Source organism: Cheilinus undulatus, linkage group 2 (genome assembly GCF_018320785.1).
Source record: "Cheilinus undulatus linkage group 2, ASM1832078v1, whole genome shotgun sequence".
Lineage (NCBI taxonomy): Eukaryota > Metazoa > Chordata > Actinopteri > Labriformes > Labridae > Cheilinus > Cheilinus undulatus.
The window spans coordinates 1,297,602-1,320,071 of NC_054866.1; the positions used below are offsets into that span (position 1 = coordinate 1,297,602).

General features: G+C 38.0%; 1 protein-coding gene across 1 annotated transcript in view; it reads left to right on the plus strand.

The window, feature by feature from the left end:
• Nucleotides 1-22,470, plus strand: part of mipepa (mitochondrial intermediate peptidase a) — a 57,244-nt gene that overhangs the window by 29,761 nt on the left and 5,013 nt on the right. The window contains exons 14-18 of the mRNA XM_041803746.1: nucleotides 1,536-1,645; nucleotides 2,325-2,399; nucleotides 3,504-3,620; nucleotides 8,221-8,342; nucleotides 8,866-8,939. Coding sequence (XP_041659680.1) covers nucleotides 1,536-1,645; nucleotides 2,325-2,399; nucleotides 3,504-3,620; nucleotides 8,221-8,342; nucleotides 8,866-8,939 — 498 coding nt within the window. The remainder of the gene's footprint in view (nucleotides 1-1,535; nucleotides 1,646-2,324; nucleotides 2,400-3,503; nucleotides 3,621-8,220; nucleotides 8,343-8,865; nucleotides 8,940-22,470) is intronic.

A 22,470-nucleotide genomic window follows, 5' to 3' on the forward strand; every position in this document is an offset into this window, starting at 1 on the left:
TCAGTCAAAGACTTTTTCAAACTAACGATAATATTAAAGTGTATAACATGAGGCTCTTTCATTCATGAGCTCAGTGCTAACACATGCTTGGATGTCCCGTACTTACTGCTAACTTCTTTCATTTATTTATTTATTTGTTTATTTTAGATCAGGGGTGTCAAACTCAATCATAGCAGAGGCCTGATTCTGAATCTGGGTCTAACCTGAGGGCCTAACAGCGTCAATTTTAACCACTGACTCAAAATCTGAGATAAAAAATCAAACTTGTATGTTTTAAAGGTAAAAACATGACATTTTAAGTCAAAATAATATTTTTTAAAAGTCAAAATATGAGATAGAACACTGAAACCATGATTTTTAAGTCAAAATATGATTTAAAAGTCAAAATATGAGATAAAAGTGAAAGTTAGGAGTTGAAATGGTCAGCAAAACTGAGCTAAAATTCAAAATCCTGATATTTCACAATCACAATCTGAGATAAACATCGAAAACATTAGTTTAAAATCTCAAAATATGAGAATAAATTTCAAATTCATGAGTTTTAAAAGTCAAAATAAGAAAGAAAATTTAAAATCATGACTTTAAAAGGTAAGAAATGAGATACAAGTAAGAGTTAGGAGTTAAAAAGGTCAAAACATGAGATAAAGTCAAAATCATGACTTTAAAAGGTCAAAATAGGTTTTAAAAATGTAAAATTATGAATCTAAAAGGTAAAAATATAAGAGAAAAAGTCAAAGGTATGAGATGTAAAGGTTAGAATATCAAATAAAAAGTCAAAACTAATATTTTTAGTGTAAGGTGCAAAATGGAAAATATAGAGAAAACACAAAAGTCTCCTATGTTCCTGACTTTTTATCAAACTATTTTTACTGCTTACTTTGACTAAAATTGATGACTCAGCAAGGATATTATAAATCATCAAGGTTAAGTTTGAATTTTTACCCTGGAGGAAAATCTGCAAACCTCATACTGGTGGGCCATTTAGAATAAAAATATGATATGATCTGGTAGGCCGGGTATGACTGCACCACGGGCCGGATTTAGCCCCCAGGCCTTGAGTTTGACACCCCTGTTTTAGATGTTAGGCTAATCAGATGTACTGAAATAGCCTTGGATTGTTAATAAATGTCAGTTTTTTTCTGTCGTCTGCTTTTATTAGATAGGAGAGACAAAAATGTGGGGGAGAGAGATTTGAGGTGGTATGCACTAGTTGATCCAAATTCCCCAGCGTCCACTTAGCTTAACTAGGACCCTAAGAATGACCAGCACTTTTGGGTATTGTGAGGCTGATAGTTAGAGATTATTAGAAAATGTACAGTTGCTGATGTTTTTTAAGGAGTATAAAAAGTCTAGATTTTGTACCTTTTTATTACTTTATATTTTGTATTTTTGATAAAGAAATTTTGTGCAATCCTTTGTGCAAATCATTGCAAGCATGAATAAGGAGTAGCATTTTGTCTGTGGGTGAGCAACCCTCGCTTTTTTAAAAAACTCTGGGTTTGTCTGGATGTCAAGTCTTCCCATCTCTCTTTTAGGAACCAGATGTGCAACGGATTTTGCTGAAGTCCCCTCCATCCTGATGGAATACTTTGCCACCGACTATAGAGTCATAAGCCAGTTTGCACGGCATTATGAAACTGGACAGGTACAACAAAACCTCTAAAATGTCGTCCATTGTGAAGCCATGAGCAAGCTGCTGTAGGGAGATTGTAGGAAGTCTGATCTAAAATCATTAGTTTCATTTTCAAGACTGCTGTTTGCTGTTTATTAGCTAACACAACTCATTTTTAAAAACTGGAGCTCAGCTAAAGGACGGACTTGGCTGGTTGGAAGTGCTGCATAGTTAATCTAATTGCAATCACAATGTCGAGCTACCTAAATACATAATCGCATTAAAAGCTGCAATTATTTTGTGTTAAGTAGTTCTTTAAAGGTTTACAGATGCCTGCAGAAAGGTCTTTTAAGTTCACTTTGATGCCACTGCTGAACCTGGAAGTTTAAAAAAGGAAAAAATTTTATTTTGTTGGAAGATACTGAGTTATTTTAAAGCAGTACTGTAAAAACTTCAGATTTGTATTTTTTAATGCTACTTAATACTTGTAATGCTGGAGTTTTGAAGTACACATTTCTAAACGATCATTAATCTGCATTTTCCTTGATAACTAAGCAGGTAGACTCATGATCCCATTTATGTGTTATATTATAATCACAACGGCAGAGTGCAGTATTGTCCAGTATGATTGTAATCACACATTCTGATCTAATCCTGCAGCCCTGCTGGTTGATGAGAGGAACCTGAATGTTCTGTGTCTGCTTGTCTTTAGCCTCTACCTGAGAGTATGGTGGCTCGCCTCCGAGAGTCTAAGAAGGTCTGCGGGGCTGCAGACACACAGCTGCAGGTACCGTGAACAGCCTTACACCTACTAACCCACAGGTGTCAAACTCAAGGCCCGGGGGCCAAATCTGGCCCGTAGAAAACTTAAATCCGGCCCGCAGGATGATCTGATATTTGTGTTCTAACTGTCCCATCAGTCTGAGGTCTGCAGATTTCCTCAAGTATAAAAATGTCAACTTATCCTGATGATTTAAGATTTCCTTGTTAAGTCACAAAATCTAAACAAATAAAGGAGTAAAAATTTTTAGATAAGAAGTCAGGAATGTGGGAAAAGAAATTAATTTGTGTTTTAATTTCACATTTTCAATTTAGCATCTCACAATCAGGACTCAAACTTAGGATTTTGACTTTTATTTCATACCTTGAAGAATTCTAACTCATAATTTTGACTTCTAATATAATAATTTGAGCTTTAAGATTAATAATTCAAATTTTTGATTAGACCTTAGTTTGACCTTTTTATCCAATTATTTTGTTTTTTCTCTCGTATTTTCAGCACCAAACTTTGACTTCATAATCCCGTAGTTTGACCTTTTAGACTCACAATTTTAAATTTTGAATCATATTTTGACTTTTGATTTCATGATTACAAATTTTATTTCATACGTTGAACTTTTAAACTCATGATTTTGACTTTCTTTCTAATATATTTGACATAAAAAACATTATTTTTCAATTTCAATGTCATGTTTTGACCTTAATGAACTAATACATTTACTTTTCTCAGATTGTGAGCCCTTAAACTGATCTTTTTTACTTTTTAAAGGTCAAAATCATTTATCATCAGTGCTTCATTTTTTTCATATTTTATTACTGGTGAAATGAGGTTGACAGTTTCTGGTTAAAAAGGTGGCCCTGTTAGGCCCTCAGGTTAGACCTGAATCCAGAATCCAGTCCCTGCTGTGACTGAGTTTGACACCCCTGTACTAGTCTATGTGACACTGGAACTGTTTGCTAACCAGAAATACCAGAGACTTCCACATTTTCTTTGGATTTATTTCACATCCATCAATGTCAGTGTCTGGTCCTGCAAAGTTCTATAATACAACACATATAATAAGGACTGATTCACCTGAAAATGAGTTCTCTTGTATTTTTACCCTGGCAGGTCTTCTATGCGGTCTTGGACCAGATCTACCACAGCCAGCCTCAGAACTGCTCAACCACAGACATCCTGAAGGAGATGCAGCAGAGTTTCTATGGCCTGCCTTACACCCCAAACACCGTAAAATCTCTCACTTTTTATGTTTCACTTAATATATTTCCTTTATCCCTAACATATTTTATTTGTACAGAGATTTTAAAAATTATAAACTCCCTTGGATGTTTGAAAAAAAGGCCAAAAAACTATTTAATGTCTATGTGAAAACAAATTCCTATAAAATAATGTCAATTGAATAAAAATATGTAATGTAAGATGCAAGACAGCATAAATTAGGGATGCATGATATTGGATTTTTGCTGAAATCTGATATACCAATATTTACACATTAAATTTAGCCGATATCGATATTTAAATATGTTTTACGTAACTAAAAATTTAGTCCTTTGAATACAATTTAATGTTTGAGGATGAATGTTTTCTTAAAACACAATTTAAAGATTAAAGAATGAGGATGAGTAAAGAAAAAGCTCTCAACTTACATAGGTCTGTTGGTCCAGCCTAAAACTCTACTAATTTATTTCTATATTGGTGAAATTTACAGTCAATATATGTGCTGATATCCACGGCCAAATTATCTGATATAAATATCAGCATAAAATCTGATATCTGCAGATAATATCGTGCAACCCTAGCATAAATATTCACCCCCCTGCATGTCAGTATTATGTAGAGTCACCTTTGGCTGCAGTCACAGCTCTGAGTCTGTGTGGGTAGGTCTCAGTCAGGCTCAAACATCTGGACTTTAAGATTTTACTCCATTCTTCTTTGATAAACTGCTCTGCTCTGTCAGGTCGTACAGGGATTGAGCGTGTACAGCCCTTTTCAAGTCCATCCACATATTCTCTCTCAGGTTGAGGTCTGGGCTTTGACTCAGCCACTCCAGAACATTCCCCTTGTTGCCTTTAAACCATTTCTGTGTAGCTCTCTCTGAATGCTTCGGCTCAGTGTCTGCTGAGAAGCATCCCCATAGCATGGTGCTGCCTCCACCATGCTCTACAGTGGGGATGGAATGTTTGTGGTGATGTCAGCGTCTTAACCATGGAGTCTCCCTCATGCCTTCTGGTGAACTCTAGTCCAGATTGAATCTGAGTTTTCTTCAACAGTGTCTTTCTCTTTGCCACTCTCCCATAAAGCTCTGACTGGTGAAGAACCCGGCCAACAGTTGTTGTCTGCAGAGTCTCTCCATCTCAGCTGCTGAAGCTTGGAACTCCTTCAGAGTAGTCATAGGTGTCTTAGTGTCCTCTCTCACTAGTCTCCTTCTTGCACACTCACTCAGTTTGTGAGGACGGTCTGATCTAGGCAGATTTACACATGTGACATATTCCCTCATTTCTTCATGATGGATTTCACTGAACTCTGGGGGATGTTCAGAGACTTGGAACTGTTTTTGTCTCCATCCCCTGACTTATACTTTTCAATAACCTTTTCTCTGAGATGCTTGGAGTGTTCTTTTGTCTTTATGGTGTAATGGAAGCCAGGAATACTGATTAACCAGTGACAGGACCCTCCAGATACAGGTGTCTTTATACTGCAGGTATATCTCAAAACATTAGAATATCATGAAAAAGTTCAATATTTTTTGTCACTCATTTCTGAAAGTCAAACCCATATATTATATAGAGTCATTACACATAGAGGGAAATATTTCAAGCCTTTATTTCTTGAAATCTTGATGATTATGGCTTACAGATAATGAAAACCCAAAATTCAGTGTCTCAGAAAATGAGAATATTGTGAAAAAGTTGAATATAGTAAAGTCATGGAGTCACACCCTAATCAGCTGATGAACTCCAAACACCTGCAAAGGTTTCCTGAGCCTTTAAATGGTCTCTCAGTCTGGGTCAGCAGCTACACAATCATGGGGAAGACTGCAGACTGGACAGATGTCCAGAAGACAGTCACTGACACCCTCCACAAGGAGGGTAAGGTCAAAGGTCATTGGTAAAGACGCTGCTTGTTCACAGAGAGCTGTATCCAAGCATATTCATAGAAAGTTGGGTGGAAGGAAAAAGTGTGGCAGGAAAAGGTGGACCAGCATGAGGGAGAACCGCAGCCTGGAGAGGACTGTCAAGAAAAATCCATTCAAGAATTTGGGGAGATCCACTACACACAGACCAGTCCTAGACATGGACTACAGACCAGTCCTAGACATGGACTACAGACCAGTCCTAGACATGTACTACAGACCAGTCCTAGACATGGACGACAGACCAGTCCTAGACATGGACGACAGACCAGTCCTAGACATGGACTACAGACCAATCCTAGACATGGACTACAGACCAATCCTAGACATGGACTACAGACCAGTCCTAGATATGGACTACAGACCAGTCCTAGACATGGACTACAGACCAGTCCTAGACATGGACTACAGACCAGTCCTAGACATGGACTACAGACCAATCCTAGACATGGACTACAGACCAGTCCTAGACATGGACTACAGACCAATCCTAGATATGGACTACTGACTAGTCCTAGACATGGACTACAGACCAATCCCAGACATGGACTACACATGTGGCATTCCTCGTGTCAATCCACTCCTGAACCAGAGACAACGTCAGAAGTGTCTTACCTGGGCTGTGGAGAAAAAGACTGGACCTTTGTGGACTGGACTGTTGTGGTCTCAGTGGTCCAAAGTCCTCTTCAGATGAAAGTACATTTTAAATGTCATTTGGAAATCCAGGTCCCAGAGTCTGGAGGGAGAGTGGAGAGGCCCAGAATCCACGTTGCTTGAAGTCCAGTGTGAAGTCTCCACAGTCAGTGATGATTTGGGCTGCCATGGCATCTGCTGGTGTTGGTCCACTGTGTTTTCTGAAGTCCACAGTCAACGCAGCCATCTACCAGGACATTTTAGAGACCTTCATGCTTCCTTCTGCTGACAAGCTTTATGGAGATGCTGATTTCATTTTCCAGCAGGACTTGGCACCTGCCCACACTGCCAAAGGTACCAAAAGCTGCTTCAATGACCATGGTGTTACTGAGCTTGATTCTGACCTGAACCCCATAGAGAATCTATGGAAGATGAGAGACACCAGACCCAACAATGCAGATGACCTGAAGGCTGCTATCAAAGCAACCTGGGCTTCCATTACACCTGAGCAGTGCCACAGGCTGATCGCCTCCATGCCACGCCGCATTGATGCAGTAATTCATGCAAAAGGAGGCCAAACCAAGTACTGAAGGCATAGAAATGAACATACTTTTCAGAAGCCTGACATTTCTGTTTAAAACATCATTTTTTTATTGATCTTATGTGATATTCTAATTTTCTGAGGCACTGAATTTTGGGTTTTCATTATCTGTAAGCCATAATCATCAAGATTTCAAGAATTAAAGGCTTGAAATATTTCACTCTATGTGTAATGAGTCTATATAATACATGGGTTTCACTTTCAGAAATGAGTGATAAAAAATAATTAACTTTTTCAAGATATTCTAGTTTTTTGAGATGTACCTGTATATGTGGAGGTTGGGGGGGGCCTGAGGGAACTACACTGATAAATAGGAGAATTTTTCTAAAATAGCAGGAACCATCTGTGGAACAACTTCACAGCATTTCTAAATGGGAACCAAGTATTTAAACTTTTTAAGGCTGTTTTATTCTCCCCCTACCACACAAGAACAAATGTTCTGTTCCCTGAAGGAGAGGAATGAAGTACAACACATAAATGGGAGCTCATGCCCCCTTGTGGCCTTCTGAAGACCCCTCTGTTCACACCTCTAGGCCAGGGGTTCTCAAACTTTTCAGGACTGGGGACCGCTTACAGGGCAGAAAAGTTTCCAAAGACCTCCACGTAACCCTCACGCTGATTAAACATATGTTAACTGTTATCTCTACTCCTAGATGCTGCATTTTAAATTTTTCAACCTGAATACAAGCTCTCGTCCAATATTTTTGCAATCCTTTGAGCAGCTAAATAAGAAGCCCTCTGTGCTTTTCCTGAGGTTGTGGTCAGGTTCACCATTTGTGTTTTCTGGTGGATGTATTTCTCACGCTTTTATCTGAAAGAATCTTCTGTGTTGTCCTTGAACTCTGCATGCTTTGCTGTCAGATGACGCTTTAACTTGGCGGGCTTCATGGCTACACATGGAGACACACAACATATTTTGGTCTTCCATCGCTGTTCTCACTTAAACCAAACTCCAGATAGCTGTCATCATACTTTCAGTTTAGCTGGTTTGGACCGAGCATCACTTGACGAAGTGGACACACTTAAATATTTATCCATTGTTGCTAGCTGGAACTGAACACCAAATGTGTCCTGAGCAAAGTGACTGATGGGTGATGAGTGATAGGTTTACGTGATATCTCACAATCATATCTGCGTTTTTATTGGCCCAAAGCTGACTGATGTGGGAGTCATTGGTTTAGTATGATTGTTTTATGTCACTGTGGTTCCTGTATGTATTTATTTGATTTTGAATGACGTGGCATTACTTTAATAAGTTCTTACACTTAGGGGGACAAAGCCGCCTGTGACTGCCCCAGCAGAGGGGCGATGGCTATTTCTATATATCAGGAGCCAACCTTCCTCTATCTCTGTCCCCTTTATTTATCTTTCTTTCTCACAGGAAGAGAAGCTTATTCTTATTTTAAATGTTCATGTTTTAGGTAACAATGCTAGTTTTACTGTGTTTTTCTCCTCCAAAGGCATGGCAGCTGAGATTTAGCCACCTGATTGGCTATGGGGCCAAGTACTACTCCTACCTCATGTCCAGGGCTGTGGCGTCTATGGTTTGGAATCAGTGCTTCATTCAGGATCCTTTAAACAGGTAAGACGGCTGTAGATGCGAAAATAAATTAATTTTCAATCTTTTAAACAAATGTACTTTTGATTTTTAGTCTTTCAAAACTTTCAAACTTTACCGCTGTGGCTGAGTGTTAAATTTTATAAAGGTTAGTTACAAGAAATATGAACAAAATGCCTTGGAATTTATTTTTCATGGAAAATAAATGTTCCATGTAGCAGCCTCAGCTGCCTGATGTTGAACATTAAGATGATGCTCACATTAATACAGTTCAGGGCATTCACATCAGCTGAACCTCCCTTATCCCAGCATCTCTGAGTTAAATCAGACTTCCAGTATCAGGCACTGTCTTTATTTGTGATTAACTGGATTGTTTTTCCCTTGTCTTCTTCCTTTCCTCTCTTGGCTGTTTAGGTTTAGCCTGCAGTTAAAGGATATCTGTTTCATGTAACCTAACTGCAAATAGGCAGCTTAGAAGCCTTGGAGTGGTGAATGCAACCTGACCTTTCCCCTCATTCTCTCTGTGCTTTTCCCTGCTTTCCTCCAGGGACATGGGTGAGCGTTACCGTCGGGAGATGCTGGCCCACGGAGGAGCCAAGGAGCCAATGAAGATGGTGGAAGGTACGGCACTGTACGCCTAACCTCACTCTCATTCCCCCCCAAAAAAAGCAGCCAAGAATAAATTACAGAATAATCCTGAAAAGTCACTAACCCTTTAATTTCATTCAGGTCACATGTTTGTTTGGATAAATGAGACTAAGGAGCAGTATAGTATACCAACAATATGTTGTGATTTATAACTAAAACATAATGCTGTTTGATTTTTAGTCCTTGATACCAGTGATAATCCGCGGCTCTGGAGCTGCATGTGGCTCTTTAGTGACCAGTTGCAGCTCTTTAAAGTTTATGTGGAAAAAAATGACTGAAAACCTTTATGAACATAGACACTGTCATCAGTTACCTACACAAAGAGGACAGGCTTTAACTACCAAATTCTTCTTGAGTCTTGTGTTCAAATTGAAGCTTCCTATGCCCTCATTTTAACTGTTTTCTCCAGTCACTTCCTGCTCTCTCACGCTGGTATTTCATGATGTTGAGCCGATACGAGCTCAACACACATGGACCACATGTTGAGATAACGTAATATTTGGTGGAACCTGTCCAACTGTGGGTGTTTTATTTGATCTTTATGCACTAATGATAATAAATACTGTCTAAAGAGCAGAAACAGGAAACCAAAGCTACAGAATGAGGCGAGGTGGAACAATGTGTCTAAGAGAGCTGCAGGTGTGAGGCAGGGCCAGTTTTAGTCATTTTGAGGCCCAGGGCAAAGACCAATGTGAGGCCCCTCCCTTTAGCTAAAGAATTAATAATTAGTGAGAAAAAAATAGAAAGTAGTGTTGTCAATTGATTAGAAAAATTAATCAAGTTAATCACATCACTATGCTGTGATTAATCATGATTAATCAGCATTTCTTTAGTTTTAGTAATTTTTAGATTTTAAACTTTTTTCTTATCAAGTGTTTATTTTCATTATTTTAACTTTATGTACAGCACTTTGAAAGCACTTTTTAATAAAAAATGTATTTATTATTATTATTATTATCTTTAAATCAACATTTAAAATGCTACCATTTACTTGTATTTTTGGTTGAGATAAATTAGTACCAGTATGGTGTTTAAATGAAGAAATCTTAAACAAACTAGAGTTTTTAAACTTATCTGTGGTTTGTAAATTAGAGTGTCTTAATCCACTGATCAGTAATATTTATGAACTGCAGTAGAGCCCAGCAGACAAGCACATCAGGTAGAAATTAACCTGTGCTGTAAAGGTAATGATCAGGTGTGCTGTTACTCCGAGGTAGCTGAAGTAGCTGACTGATGTCCAGTGGTCTCTCCTCAGTCTAATAAATGTAGCTGGGGCCAGCTGCTCCACTTTAGCTGCCTTTTTAGCTGTCATACAGTTCACGGATTCTTGTGACTGTAGTTCTCGTAGGTGTTCTGTGGTACCGGTCATAAGAGGAGACCCGGATGATGTCTTGAAGCCCCTTGTCGTCAACGATGTTGATGGTCTGCAGTCTCTGGCGACCCATTAGCGATTGCAGTAGTTAGCTTCGATGTTGTCATTTTGGGGACAAATCCAGGTCTGCTGGACTGCACCGGTGTGACTTGGCATCATGGCTTGATCCTGTGTTGTTGTTAGCATCTTTGCTGACATTAGCAAAGATGCTTTTTGCCAAGAGGCAGTACTTCGGACTCATTGCACTTTGTAGTAAAGACCATTCATCACCACAGTATATACATACAGCGTTTGTTTCATCCAGACTTCCATTAGGCAGCTATTTAAATCTAAATTAGCCGTGGAGTAGACCTGGGTCTGTCTCCTCACTCTTCACTGCTGGCTGCGTTTGACCCGCTGTAAACATGACCGTAAACATCCGTGCAGGAGGACTACGGGAGGAAGTTGTGGTCAAACTTAGTTGTATGATTAAATTGGATTATTGTTTTTTAACGCTTTAAGCTTTCCAGATTAATCACGAGCTTTAACACGTTTATATTAACAGGCCTAATAGAAAGTATCTCTTTTTAATTTTTTTTAATAAAGCCACAGAACTACAATAAATGCCCCAGTGAGAGATATAAATACCTAAATAACCAACTGTAACTCATCAGCTCTTTGAAAAACATGTCAGAGCTCAAACTCAGCACATATATCTACATATCTAATATCTTGTTTTCCTTTGTAAACGGTCAGACAGCGTCCTAAATTACCATGACAACGGCTGGAATCACTTTCTGATGCACTCCCACTATGATAAAGGAAATAAATGAGCAGGAAATATTCCTATCCGCGGACCTGCAGCTGACACGGAGGTGATGCTGTTTGTGTGTGAGACAGAGAGAGATAGCGGGAGAGGGAGAGAGAGCGAGAGAGAGAGAGAGTGGGAGAGATGGGGTGGGAGAATATGACTGGAAACACTTCACCCTCAGACCCTGAGACTTTTCAAAAAAGGAAACCCTGCGGTTTTCTGTAACACTCTGTCCCGACTTCAGTGGCACAGTATGAGCACTCAGGTTGTGCACAACCGTCGGATCGTACAGTGTGAACGCACAACTTGTGCATGATGGTCGTGCGTTGTAAGCGATTCAGTCGCACAGTATGAGATGACATTCTGCCACGACTGTCGCATGGTCAGCTTGAAATCGCACAGTGTACACCCGGCTTTAGAGTAGTGTAATCTGTGTAGTACCCTGAATTGAATTAACTGGAGTCTATAATTAACTGAACATGTTTTTATGTTTTTTAAGTGCGCCCTCCCAGACATCATCATCAGGTTCAACCTGTAGGTCTTCTTCCCAAGCTTGTTTCATGCTTTCTTGTGATTTGACAAGTCTGTTTGAAAAAATGTTTCCAAAATTTGAGATAAGACCCTTAACATCTGGTGAGTTTCTTCTCACACTTTACCAACATTTTTATTTAGCCTATTGCATCCCATTAAACCTCACAATTATCCACTAATGCACTGTTAAAATTCATTTCAACTATGGATGAACTGATCTATGACATTCCTCACATCCCCAGTTTGGTTTGTGGCTTAGGCTTAAGTATTTTTAAGACAATGTGGATCTTTGGTAGAATAAGGTTGAGCACCACTGCCTTATAAATGCAGAAGTTTGTGGAAAGAAACAAGGTTGGTTTCAGGTTTTTTGTTGTTGGGGAAAGTAAACACATGCTGCTGCAGCTTCAAATGAGCTGCTGCCTCTGATGGTGTAAAGGATTTTTTAAAGGTTGAACTAGAGCTGAACAATTTGTAAAAATAATCTAATTGTGATTTTTTTTTCCCCCAGTGTTGTGGTTGCAATTTAGTATGCAATTATTATTAGGTTCCTCATCTTAGGTATTTTTTAACAAACTCAAATAGCAAATCATCCTTTATTATAACTGCATCCAGTCAGGACATCCTCATCATACATTTAACCATGTTATCGCAAAATGGATCTACAGTTTCACTTGGCAGGGAAGGCTCTGTTCAAAAGATGCTTCCTGGGTTAAGCCGGGTGTACACTATGCAATTTCAAGTCGACCATCTGACGGTGGTGGCAGAATGTCATCTCACACTGTGCGACTGGATCGTTTACGACGCACAACCATCACGGACAAGTTGGGTGCTCCCACTATATGATCCGACGGTCGCGCATGACCTGAGTGCTCACACTGTGCGACTAGAGTCGGTACGGACTGTGACAGAAACCCGCGGAGTTTCTTTTTTAAAGGCTCACACATTCAGGGTGAAGCATATCCTCTCTTCCCCCATATCTCTCCCGCTCTCTCTCGCGCGCACTCTTTCTCTCTCCCTCTCCCGCTATCTCTCCCTGTGTGTGTGAGAGACAGGTGCACGTCTGTGTCTGCAGGTGCAGCGCGGGTCAGCAGATAGAAGTATTTCCTGCTCTTACATTTACTTTATCATAGCAGGGTGCATCAGAAAGTGATTCCAGCTGTTGTCATGGTAATTTAGGACATTGTCTGACCGTTTACAAAGGAAAACAATCCCCCAAAGGTTTTTATTCTGCTCATGTTTCTGCTCTGACTGCGAAGCGTCTGGAGTCTTACGACCAAAATATCAACGCCAGAAATCCTCCCAACCAGTCGGGAGCTGATCGTAAGGTCGTGCGACGGGCTGTGGTCGGCCCTTGTATGCCCCTGTACACAGCATAAGTAATGACACCCAATCCGATTGAGGGGCACACGACTCCACGGGGAGTCATGCGACTCCAAATTCGTGGCTGAATCGCCAGAAAATCGCACAGTGTACACCCGGCTTTAGTCAAGCAGCTGCTTTGACTTTACAGGGAGTGCATTGCTAGAAACCCCCATATGGGTAGATACATTTGTGACAATGTGCATTGAAGACAATGAAATTATTTCAGAAGCAATTGATCCATAGTAGCATGAATCTGAATATGAGGGTGCAACAAGCTTTAAGCTATAAAGGAGCAGGCTGGGGTGGAGGAGGTGAAGCTCTAGTCTATGAAGGAGGAGGCTGGGGTGGGGGAGGTGAAGTTTTATGCTATAAAGGAGGAGGCTGGGGTGAAGGAGGTGAAACTTTAATCTATAAAGGAGGAGGCTGGGGTGGAGGAGGTGAAGCTCTAAGCTATTAAAGAGAAGGCTGGGGTGGAGGAGGTGAAGTTTTAGTCTATAAAGGAGGAGGCTGGGGTGGAGGAGGTGAAACTTTAAGCTATAAAGGAGGAGGCTGGGGTGGAGGAGGTGAAGCTCTAGTCTATGAAGGAGGAGGCTGGGGTGGAGGAGGTGAAGTTTTAGTCTATAAAGGAGGAGGCTGGGGTGGAGGAGGTGAAGCTCAAAGCTATTAAAGAGAAGGCTGGGGTGGAGGAGGTGAAGTTTTAGTCTATAAAGGAGGAGGCTGGGGTGGAGGAGGTGAAACTTTAAGCTATTAAAGAGAAGGCTGGGGTGGAGGAGGTGAAGTTTTAGTCTGTAAAGGAGGAGGCTGGGGTGGAGGAGGTAAAACTTTAAGCTATAAAGGAGGAGGCTGGGGTGGAGGAGGTGAAGTTTTAGTTTATAAAGGAGGAGGCTGGGAATGGAGGAGGTGAAGTTTTAGTCTATAAATGAGGAGGCTTGGAATGGAGGAGGTGAAGTTTTAGTCTATAAAGGATGAGGCTGGGGTGGAGGAGGTGCAGCTTTATGCTATAAAGGAGGAGGCTGGGGTGGAGGAGGTGAAGTTTTAGTCTATAAAGGAGGAGGCTTGGAATGGAGGAGGTGAAGTTTTAGTCTATAAAGGATGAGGCTGGGGTAGAGGAGGTGCAGCGTTATGCTATAAAGGAGGAGGCTGGGGTGGAGGAGGTGAAGCTTTATGCTATGAAGGAGGAGGCTGGGGTGAAGGAGGTGAAACTTTAATCTATAAAGGAGGAGGCTGGGGTGGAGGAGGTGAAGTTTTAGTCTATAAAGGAGGAGGCTGGGGTGGAGGAGGTGCAGCTTTATGCTATAAAGGAGGAGGCTGGGGTGGAGGAGGTGAAGTTTTATGCTATAAAGGAGGAGGCTGGGGTGGAGGAGGTGAAGTGTTAATCTATAAAGGAGGAGGCTGGGGTGGAGGAGGTGAAACTTTAATCTATAAAGGAGGAGGCTGGGGTGGAGGAGGTGCAGCTTTATGCTATAAAGGAGGAGGCTGGGGTGGAGGAGGTGAAGTTTTATGCTATAAATGAGGAGGCTTGGAATGGAGGAGGTGAAGTTTAGTCTATAAAGGAGGAGGCTGGGGTGGAGGAGGTGAAACTTTAATCTATAAAGGAGGAGGCTGGGGTGGAGGAGGTGAAGTTTTAGTCTATAAAGGAGGAGGCTGGGGTGGAGGAGGTGCAGCTTTATGCTATAAAGGAGGAGGCTGGGGTGGAGGAGGTGAAGTTTTATGCTATAAAGGAGGAGGCTGGGGTGGAGGAGGTGAAGTTTTAATCTATAAAGGAGGAAGCTGGGGTGGAGGAGGTGAAGTTTTAGTCTATAAAGGAGGAGGCTGGGAATGGAGGAGGTGAAGTGTTAGTCTATAAAGGAGGAGGCTGGGGTGGAGGAGGTGAAGCTTTTTCAGCAGCAGTGTGGTGCATCAGTATTTTTGTTAGCAGGGATTAGTGAAGTACGTATTTAAATGGATGGCTGTGTTCTCACTTAAGTGTTCGCATACTGTGCTAAAATATCTGCTGCTGTAAAAAAAGATGGAAAAAATGAATACATCAGATTGGTATTTTGACACATTTCAAGTAAAAGAAATATTGTAACTTCTGTGATTTGTAAATTGCAGCAGGCCTTATTGCAATTCAGTCTGATTTACGATTAACTGCCCAGCCCCAGACTGAAATCATCAGTTTAAAGAAAATACATTGCTGTTGACTTCTTGTCCTATAAATATTTTTTTGTACCTTCAGACAGTTTTCAGGCCTGAAGGTTAAATTAAGACCGTGTCTTAAAGTGCTTCAACTATTTAAAATACGATCATGTGGTCAGTTTTACAGTGTAACTTGGTATTTATGCACCAAAAAAGACTACAGAAGTGTTTGAAAAATTGTTTAGTTTTTTTCACAGCCCTGTGGGTCTAAAAAGGAGTGGACGATTATCAGTCAGTCTAGGATATGTTTGTTTCTCTGTACTTTTATTGTGTAGAAGATTAAGATGTCTGTTTTTAAGTTTTAAGTGTTTTATATCATCTGATGAGCAAATAAAATGATGGAACCACATTTCTCTGAAGTATTGAAGAGTTAACATTATGCCTATGAAATAGCAGCATGGTCATGTGAGAATGTTAGCATGCTGTTGTTAGTGTTCAAATAAAAGTTTTTTAGATGAGCTCTAATAATTAGCAGAGTGCTTCAACACCCCTTTGGTCTGTTTCCTTGATCGTCCAATCATGTTCTCCTTCCTGCCTCATGCAGTCACTGTGGCGTGTCTGAGCAGGGCAGCTAAAGGAGAAGGTGAGAGAGAGAGGCAGACAGAGGGGGAGGGAGCAGAACTATCGGGTGACTTCTGAGAGAGCCCTTTAAATCTCTCCCTCTAGGTCAGCTCCTCCCTCCTCCAGGGGATTGTCTTTGGCTTCTCCAACCAGCCCAGCTCTGTGCCTGTGAAATTACTGATCGCCCCAAGTGATCAGAGCCTATTTATTACACCTGCTGACAGTCTAAATGTTGTTGAGCTGACAAAATCTGGTTTTATTACTCACTTTGAAGTGTATGCTACTCTAATTATAGGCCAAGGCCCTGTGTGCCAGAGAGTACGGGTCATGCTGATCCTCCAGTGGTCTGTCTCCAACATAAATCATTGTAAAAGCTTACAGTGAGTTAAAATCTCTAAAAAGCAAAAACTATCAGATAGTAATTATGTTTGAAAGGCTTAGAGATGGTGGGAGTTTAGCTCCAGTCTCAATTTTCCACTGCAGTCTCAGACCAGGCCTCTGTCTACCTCCAGCTGTATGAACCATCACACACTGATTCTTGGTTTTGTTGATATCAGTGCCTCATAAAACACATCTTTAAAGTAATGCTAAATATCACTACAGCAGAAAGGATGACGACAGAAATAAGTATTTTCTTCAATAATCAGCTTCTCACCCTCAGAAGAGCCATAATCCTCTGTTCTTCTGTTACAATAGAAAAAGCATTAATATTAAATAAATAACTCTGTTAAATGTTATTTGACCTTGTAGACAAAGATATTCCAGAGTTTTATTTTGTGAAAACAAAGACGACCATCTAACCATCAAACCATCAAACCATCCAACACGTTCAGACAAGTGACCGAGGGATTTCTGTTAGTGATAAAGCTCAGAGCTCCATGATACAGAGTCCAGAGCAGAGAGACTCTGAGATGAGGCGTGCATGTACAACACTTCTCCATAGTCTAACACAGACTGTTTTTTGGATTACTAAGAGAGGCAAGATTTAATCCTGACACACAAACCAATGTTAAGTTTTAGCCTTTTATTTAAAAAGGTATAGTCTTTAATATAATATTAATGATTAAGATTGATCTATTATACTAGGGTATAGTCTTTATTATAATATTAATGATTAACATTGGTCTATTATACTAGGGTATAGCCTATTATAATATTAATGATTAACATTGGTCTATTATACTAGGGTATAGTCTATTATAATATTAATGATTAACATTGGTCTATTAAACTAGGGTATAGCCTATTATAATATTAATGATAAACACTGGTCTATTATACTAGGGTATAGCATATTATAATATTAATGATTAACATTGGTCTATTATACTAGGGTATAGCCTATTATAATATTAATGATAAACATTGGTCTATTATACTAGGGTATAGCCTATTATAATATTAATGATAAACATTGGTCTATTATACTAGGGTATAGCCTATTATAATATTAATGATAAACATTGGTCTATTATACTAGGGTATAGCCTATTATAATATTAATGATTAACATTGGTCTATTATACTAGGGTATAGTCTATTATAATATAAATGATTAACATTGGTCTATTATACTAGGGTATAGCCTATTATAATATTAATGATTAACATTGGTCTATTATACTAGGGTATAGCCTATTATAATATTAATGATTAACATTGGTCTATTATACTAGGGTATAGCCTATTATAATATTAATGATTAACATTGGTCTATTATACTAGGGTATAGCCTATTATAATATTAATGATTAACATTGGTCTATTATACTAGGGTATAGTCTATTATAATATTAATGATTATCATTGGTCTATTATACTAGGGTATTGTCTTTATTATAATATTAATGATTAACATTGGTCTATTATACTAGGGTATAGTCTTTATTATAATATTAATGATTAACATTGGTCTATTATACTAGGGTATAGCCTATTATAATATTAATGATTATCATTGGTCTATTATACTAGGGTATTGTCTTTATTATAATATTAATGATTAATATTGATCTATTATACTAGGGTATAGTCTTTATTATAATATTAATGATTAACATTGGTCTATTATACTAGGGTATAGTCTTTATTATAATATTAATGATTAACATTGGTCTATTATACTAGGGTATAGTCTTTATTATAATATTAATGATTAACATTGGTCTATTATACTAGGGTATAGTCTATTATAATATTAATGATTAACATTGGTCTATTATACTAGGGTATAGTCTATTATAATATTAATGATTAACATTGGTCTATTATACTAGGGTATAGTCTATTATAATATTAATGATTAACATTGATCTATTATACTAGGGTATAGTCTTTATTATAATATTAATGATAAACATTGGTCTATTATACTAGGGTATAGTCTTTATTATAATATTAATGATAAACATTGATCTATTATACTAGGGTATAGTCTTTATTATAATATTAATGATTAACATTTGTCTATTATACTAGGGTATAGTCTTTATTATAATATTAATGATAAACATTGGTCTATTATACTAGGGTATAGTCTTTATTATAATATTAATGATTAACATTGGTCTATTATACTAGGGTATAGTCTTTATTATAATATTAATGATTAACACTGGTCTATTATACTAGGGTATAGTCTTTATTATAATATTAATGATTAACATTGGTCTATTATACTAGGGTATAGTCTATTATAATATTAATGATTAACATTGGTCTATTATACTAGGGTATAGTCTATTATAATATTAATGATTAACATTGGTCTATTATACTAGGGTATAGTCTTTATTATAATATTAATGATTAACATTGGTCTATTTTACTAGGGTATAGTCTTTATTATAATATTAATGATTAACATTGGTCTATTATACTAGGGTATAGCCTATTATAATATTAATGATTAACATTGGTCTATTATACTAGGGTATAGTCTATTATAATATTAATGATTAACATTGGTCTATTATACTAGGGTATAGTCTATTATAATATTAATGATTAACATTGGTCTATTATACTAGGGTATAGTCTATTATAATATTAATGATTAACATTGATCTATTATACTAGGGTATAGTCTTTATTATAATATTAATGATTAACATTGGTCTATTATACTAGGGTATAGTCTTTATTATAATATTAATGATAAACATTGGTCTATTACACTAGGGTATAGTCTTTATTATAATATTAATGATTAACATTGGTCTATTATACTAGGGTATAGTCTTTATTATAATATTAATGATTAACACTGGTCTATTATACTAGGGTATAGTCTTTATTATAATATTAATGATTAACATTGGTCTATTATACTAGGGTATAGTCTATTATAATATTAATGATTAACATTGGTCTATTATACTAGGGTATAGTCTATTATAATATTAATGATTAACATTGGTCTATTATACTAGGGTATAGTCTTTATTATAATATTAATTATTAACACTGGTCTATTATACTAGGGTATAGTCTTTATTATAATATTAATGATTAACATTGGTCTATTATACTAGGGTATAGTCTATTATAATATTAATGATTAACATTGGTCTATTATACTAGGGTATAGTCTATTATAATATTAATGATTAACATTGGTCTATTATACTAGGGTATAGTCTATTATAATATTAATGATTAACATTGGTCTATTATACTAGGGTATAGTCTATTATAATATTAATGATTAACATTGATCTATTATACTAGGGTATAGTCTTTATTATAATATTAATGATTAACATTGGTCTATTATATTTAGTCTATTATAATATTAATGATTAACATTGGTCTATTAGACTAGGGTATAGTCTTTATTATAATATTAATTATTAACACTGGTCTATTATACTAGGGTATAGTCTTTATTATAATATTAATGATTAACATTGGTCTATTATACTAGGGTATAGTCTATTATAATATCCTAATGCATTCTTGGTCTATTATACTCACTGCCAAGCATAGAAAACAATCCACTGGGGATCCATTCACTACAATTCATCCTCAGGGAAACTAAACTATTTCTCTCTTTGTATGGCATTCTATCTAAAACCTAACACAGTGTTTCGTTGAACAACAACAGAAAATGTCAGTACTACATGGCTCCACAAGAATCAGTGCTGATTTCTAAAGTCAAACTGAGAATTTCTTTTGGGATCATGTTTGTCTTACAAAAAATATTCACTTTGAAATATCTATATAATACAAAACTCCCTGAGCTGTGGAGTCTGTAATCAATGTTGTGGCATTTTTGAGATCTGGACTAAACTTTTATTGTGAGACACAGACCAGTACTACCAAACAACTCTGGAATCACTTTAAACTGTTCAGTCAAAAAGGAGGAATCCATCTGCATGTTCAGTTACAGACATTTAATAAAACGTTTTTTTTTGTTTGTTTGTTTGTTTTTTACTTTCTCACTTAAAAAACAAGTTTTTATTCTTTCATTAAGGAGCCCACCACACTAGTCATCAGTGCTGCTTTTCAGGCCTTTAGTTGGTGAGATTTGTAGAGAATGCTTCCTAAACGTTAAAGGTATAATTACTGAGGCAGTTAGCTGCTTTAAACTGTTCAGTCAAAAGGAGGAATCCATCTGCATGTTCAGTTACAGACATCAGTGCTGTTTTTACTTTTCAGGCCTTTAGTTGGTGAGATTTGTAGAGAATGCTTCCTAAACGTTAAAGGTATAATTACTGAGGCAGTTAGCTGAAGATTTTGGAACAGAGTCATGGAGGAATCCCCGTATACGTGCTGCAGTCTGTCCACATTTTTAAAGACCCTGTAAAGTCAAATCCAAAAGTTTTATCTTAACACTCTAGAAATGTTGGAATATGGTTGCTGTAAACATGTGAAAACACTGAGATTCACATGTGACTGAATTCTGGATTTAGACCGTTTAATGGCTTGGTTTAATGTGGGCGGGGCCAATATGTGGTCTGCTGATGTCACTGACCCACAATGGGGAATGACCCCGCCCCCTAACGCTACAACATAAAATCAAAGAGCAGTTCAATCAAAGTTTGAAGATGAAAATATGAGGTAAAATACAAAATAATTGGTTGAAAAGGTCAAATATCACTTAAAAATTAGAATTATAAATCTTAAACTCAAATATTATATGAGAAGTCAAAATTATGAGTTGAAATGCTCAAAGTATGAAATAAAAGTCAAAATTCTAAGTTTGAGTCCTGATTGTGAGATGCTAAATTGAAAATGTGAAATTAAAACACAAATTAATTTCTTTTCCCACATTCCTGACTTCTTATCTCTATCTTAAGTTGACATTTTTATACTTGAGGAAATCTGCAGACCTCAGACTGATGGGACAATTAGAACAGAAATAGAAGATCATCTTGCGGACCGGATTTAACTGTTCCACGGGCCGGATTTGGCCCCCGGGCCTTGAGTTTGACACCTGTGATTTAAAGCATCATAACAGAGATTTGAGCCAGAATACGCCCTTTGTCTCTTCTCTGGGCCGGAGCCAGGCAGCTGGGCTCTGATCATGAGGTCAATGTAAGGTCAAGGGGCAGGGCTAATTGCATGACCGCTTTTCTCCATTCAGATTGTAACATTTTTTAAATGTGAGAGGATGGTATTTCTCCTGAATGGGCGTGGCTTCAGCTCATCCAACAGACACACCCACACCATCCTAGAGCAGATTTTTGTGCTTCATTTTTCATGATTTGAAGCTTGATTTTATAAACTTAAAGAAGTTTTATTTCACTGGAATTTGAGCTGGGGGTTCATAGAGCAGTGACCTGTCATACAGCAAACCTAAATACAGATTTATTTTCACTTTACAGGGTCTATAGGTGACCATCCTGAGCAACTTAGCCGCTGAGAGGCTGAATAGGGAAAACAATACCTTGCCCGACGCGCTGGCTGTTGCGTCAATGAACACTGCTCCAAAGTACTGCTTTTGTAGAGTTATTGGTGATAAAAACGACGCACTTACGGCTAAACCAAAGCGGTCAGCAAAAAGTAGGACTTCCCCCCGTTCACCCCCTCTCAGTTCAAACACAAAACCCGCCAGGTGAACAGCTGACTTTACTACTTCTGGTGCTGATGTACCACCACCACCATATGACTCGCATCCCTGTATGTGACCATACCATTTACAAATAGACTACTAAGAGCTGGCCTCTACAGGGTCTTTAAATGTGACTAGGACTGCTGGTCAGTTCATCCATCATGTTCACACAATAGTAAAAGAATTTAGCCTTAATGACAGCATTGAAACTTTCTGACAGTCTGCTAAACATCATGCTAAACATCCAGAAATCATCTAGAAACAGGATTATTCTGATTCAGACCATTTCAAGATCCAGCCAACACAGCCGCCACAATCTACGCAAAACTCATAGTTTTGTAACCATTTTGACTTAACATTTGAAGCTCCACTGTACTCTTCAGATTATATTCCAGCAAAATCAGTCCTACTGCTTTGGAAGGGTAATCTTGCAAAGCAGAAGTATTGTACAGATTACACGTCTGTCATCAGGCAGATCCAGCTTCCAAAGCTCCAGTCTGAAAGGTTCGCACCATGTCTGGGAACAGGTTTGACCAATCAGCATCATTTGAGGAGATTGAGGCGGAGGGTACAGTTGGGGTTTAGTTGTACTGTGAGCTCCTGCTAATGTAGTGAGTGGCTTGGATGTAGCTACAGTGTAGCAGCAGTTTCACCA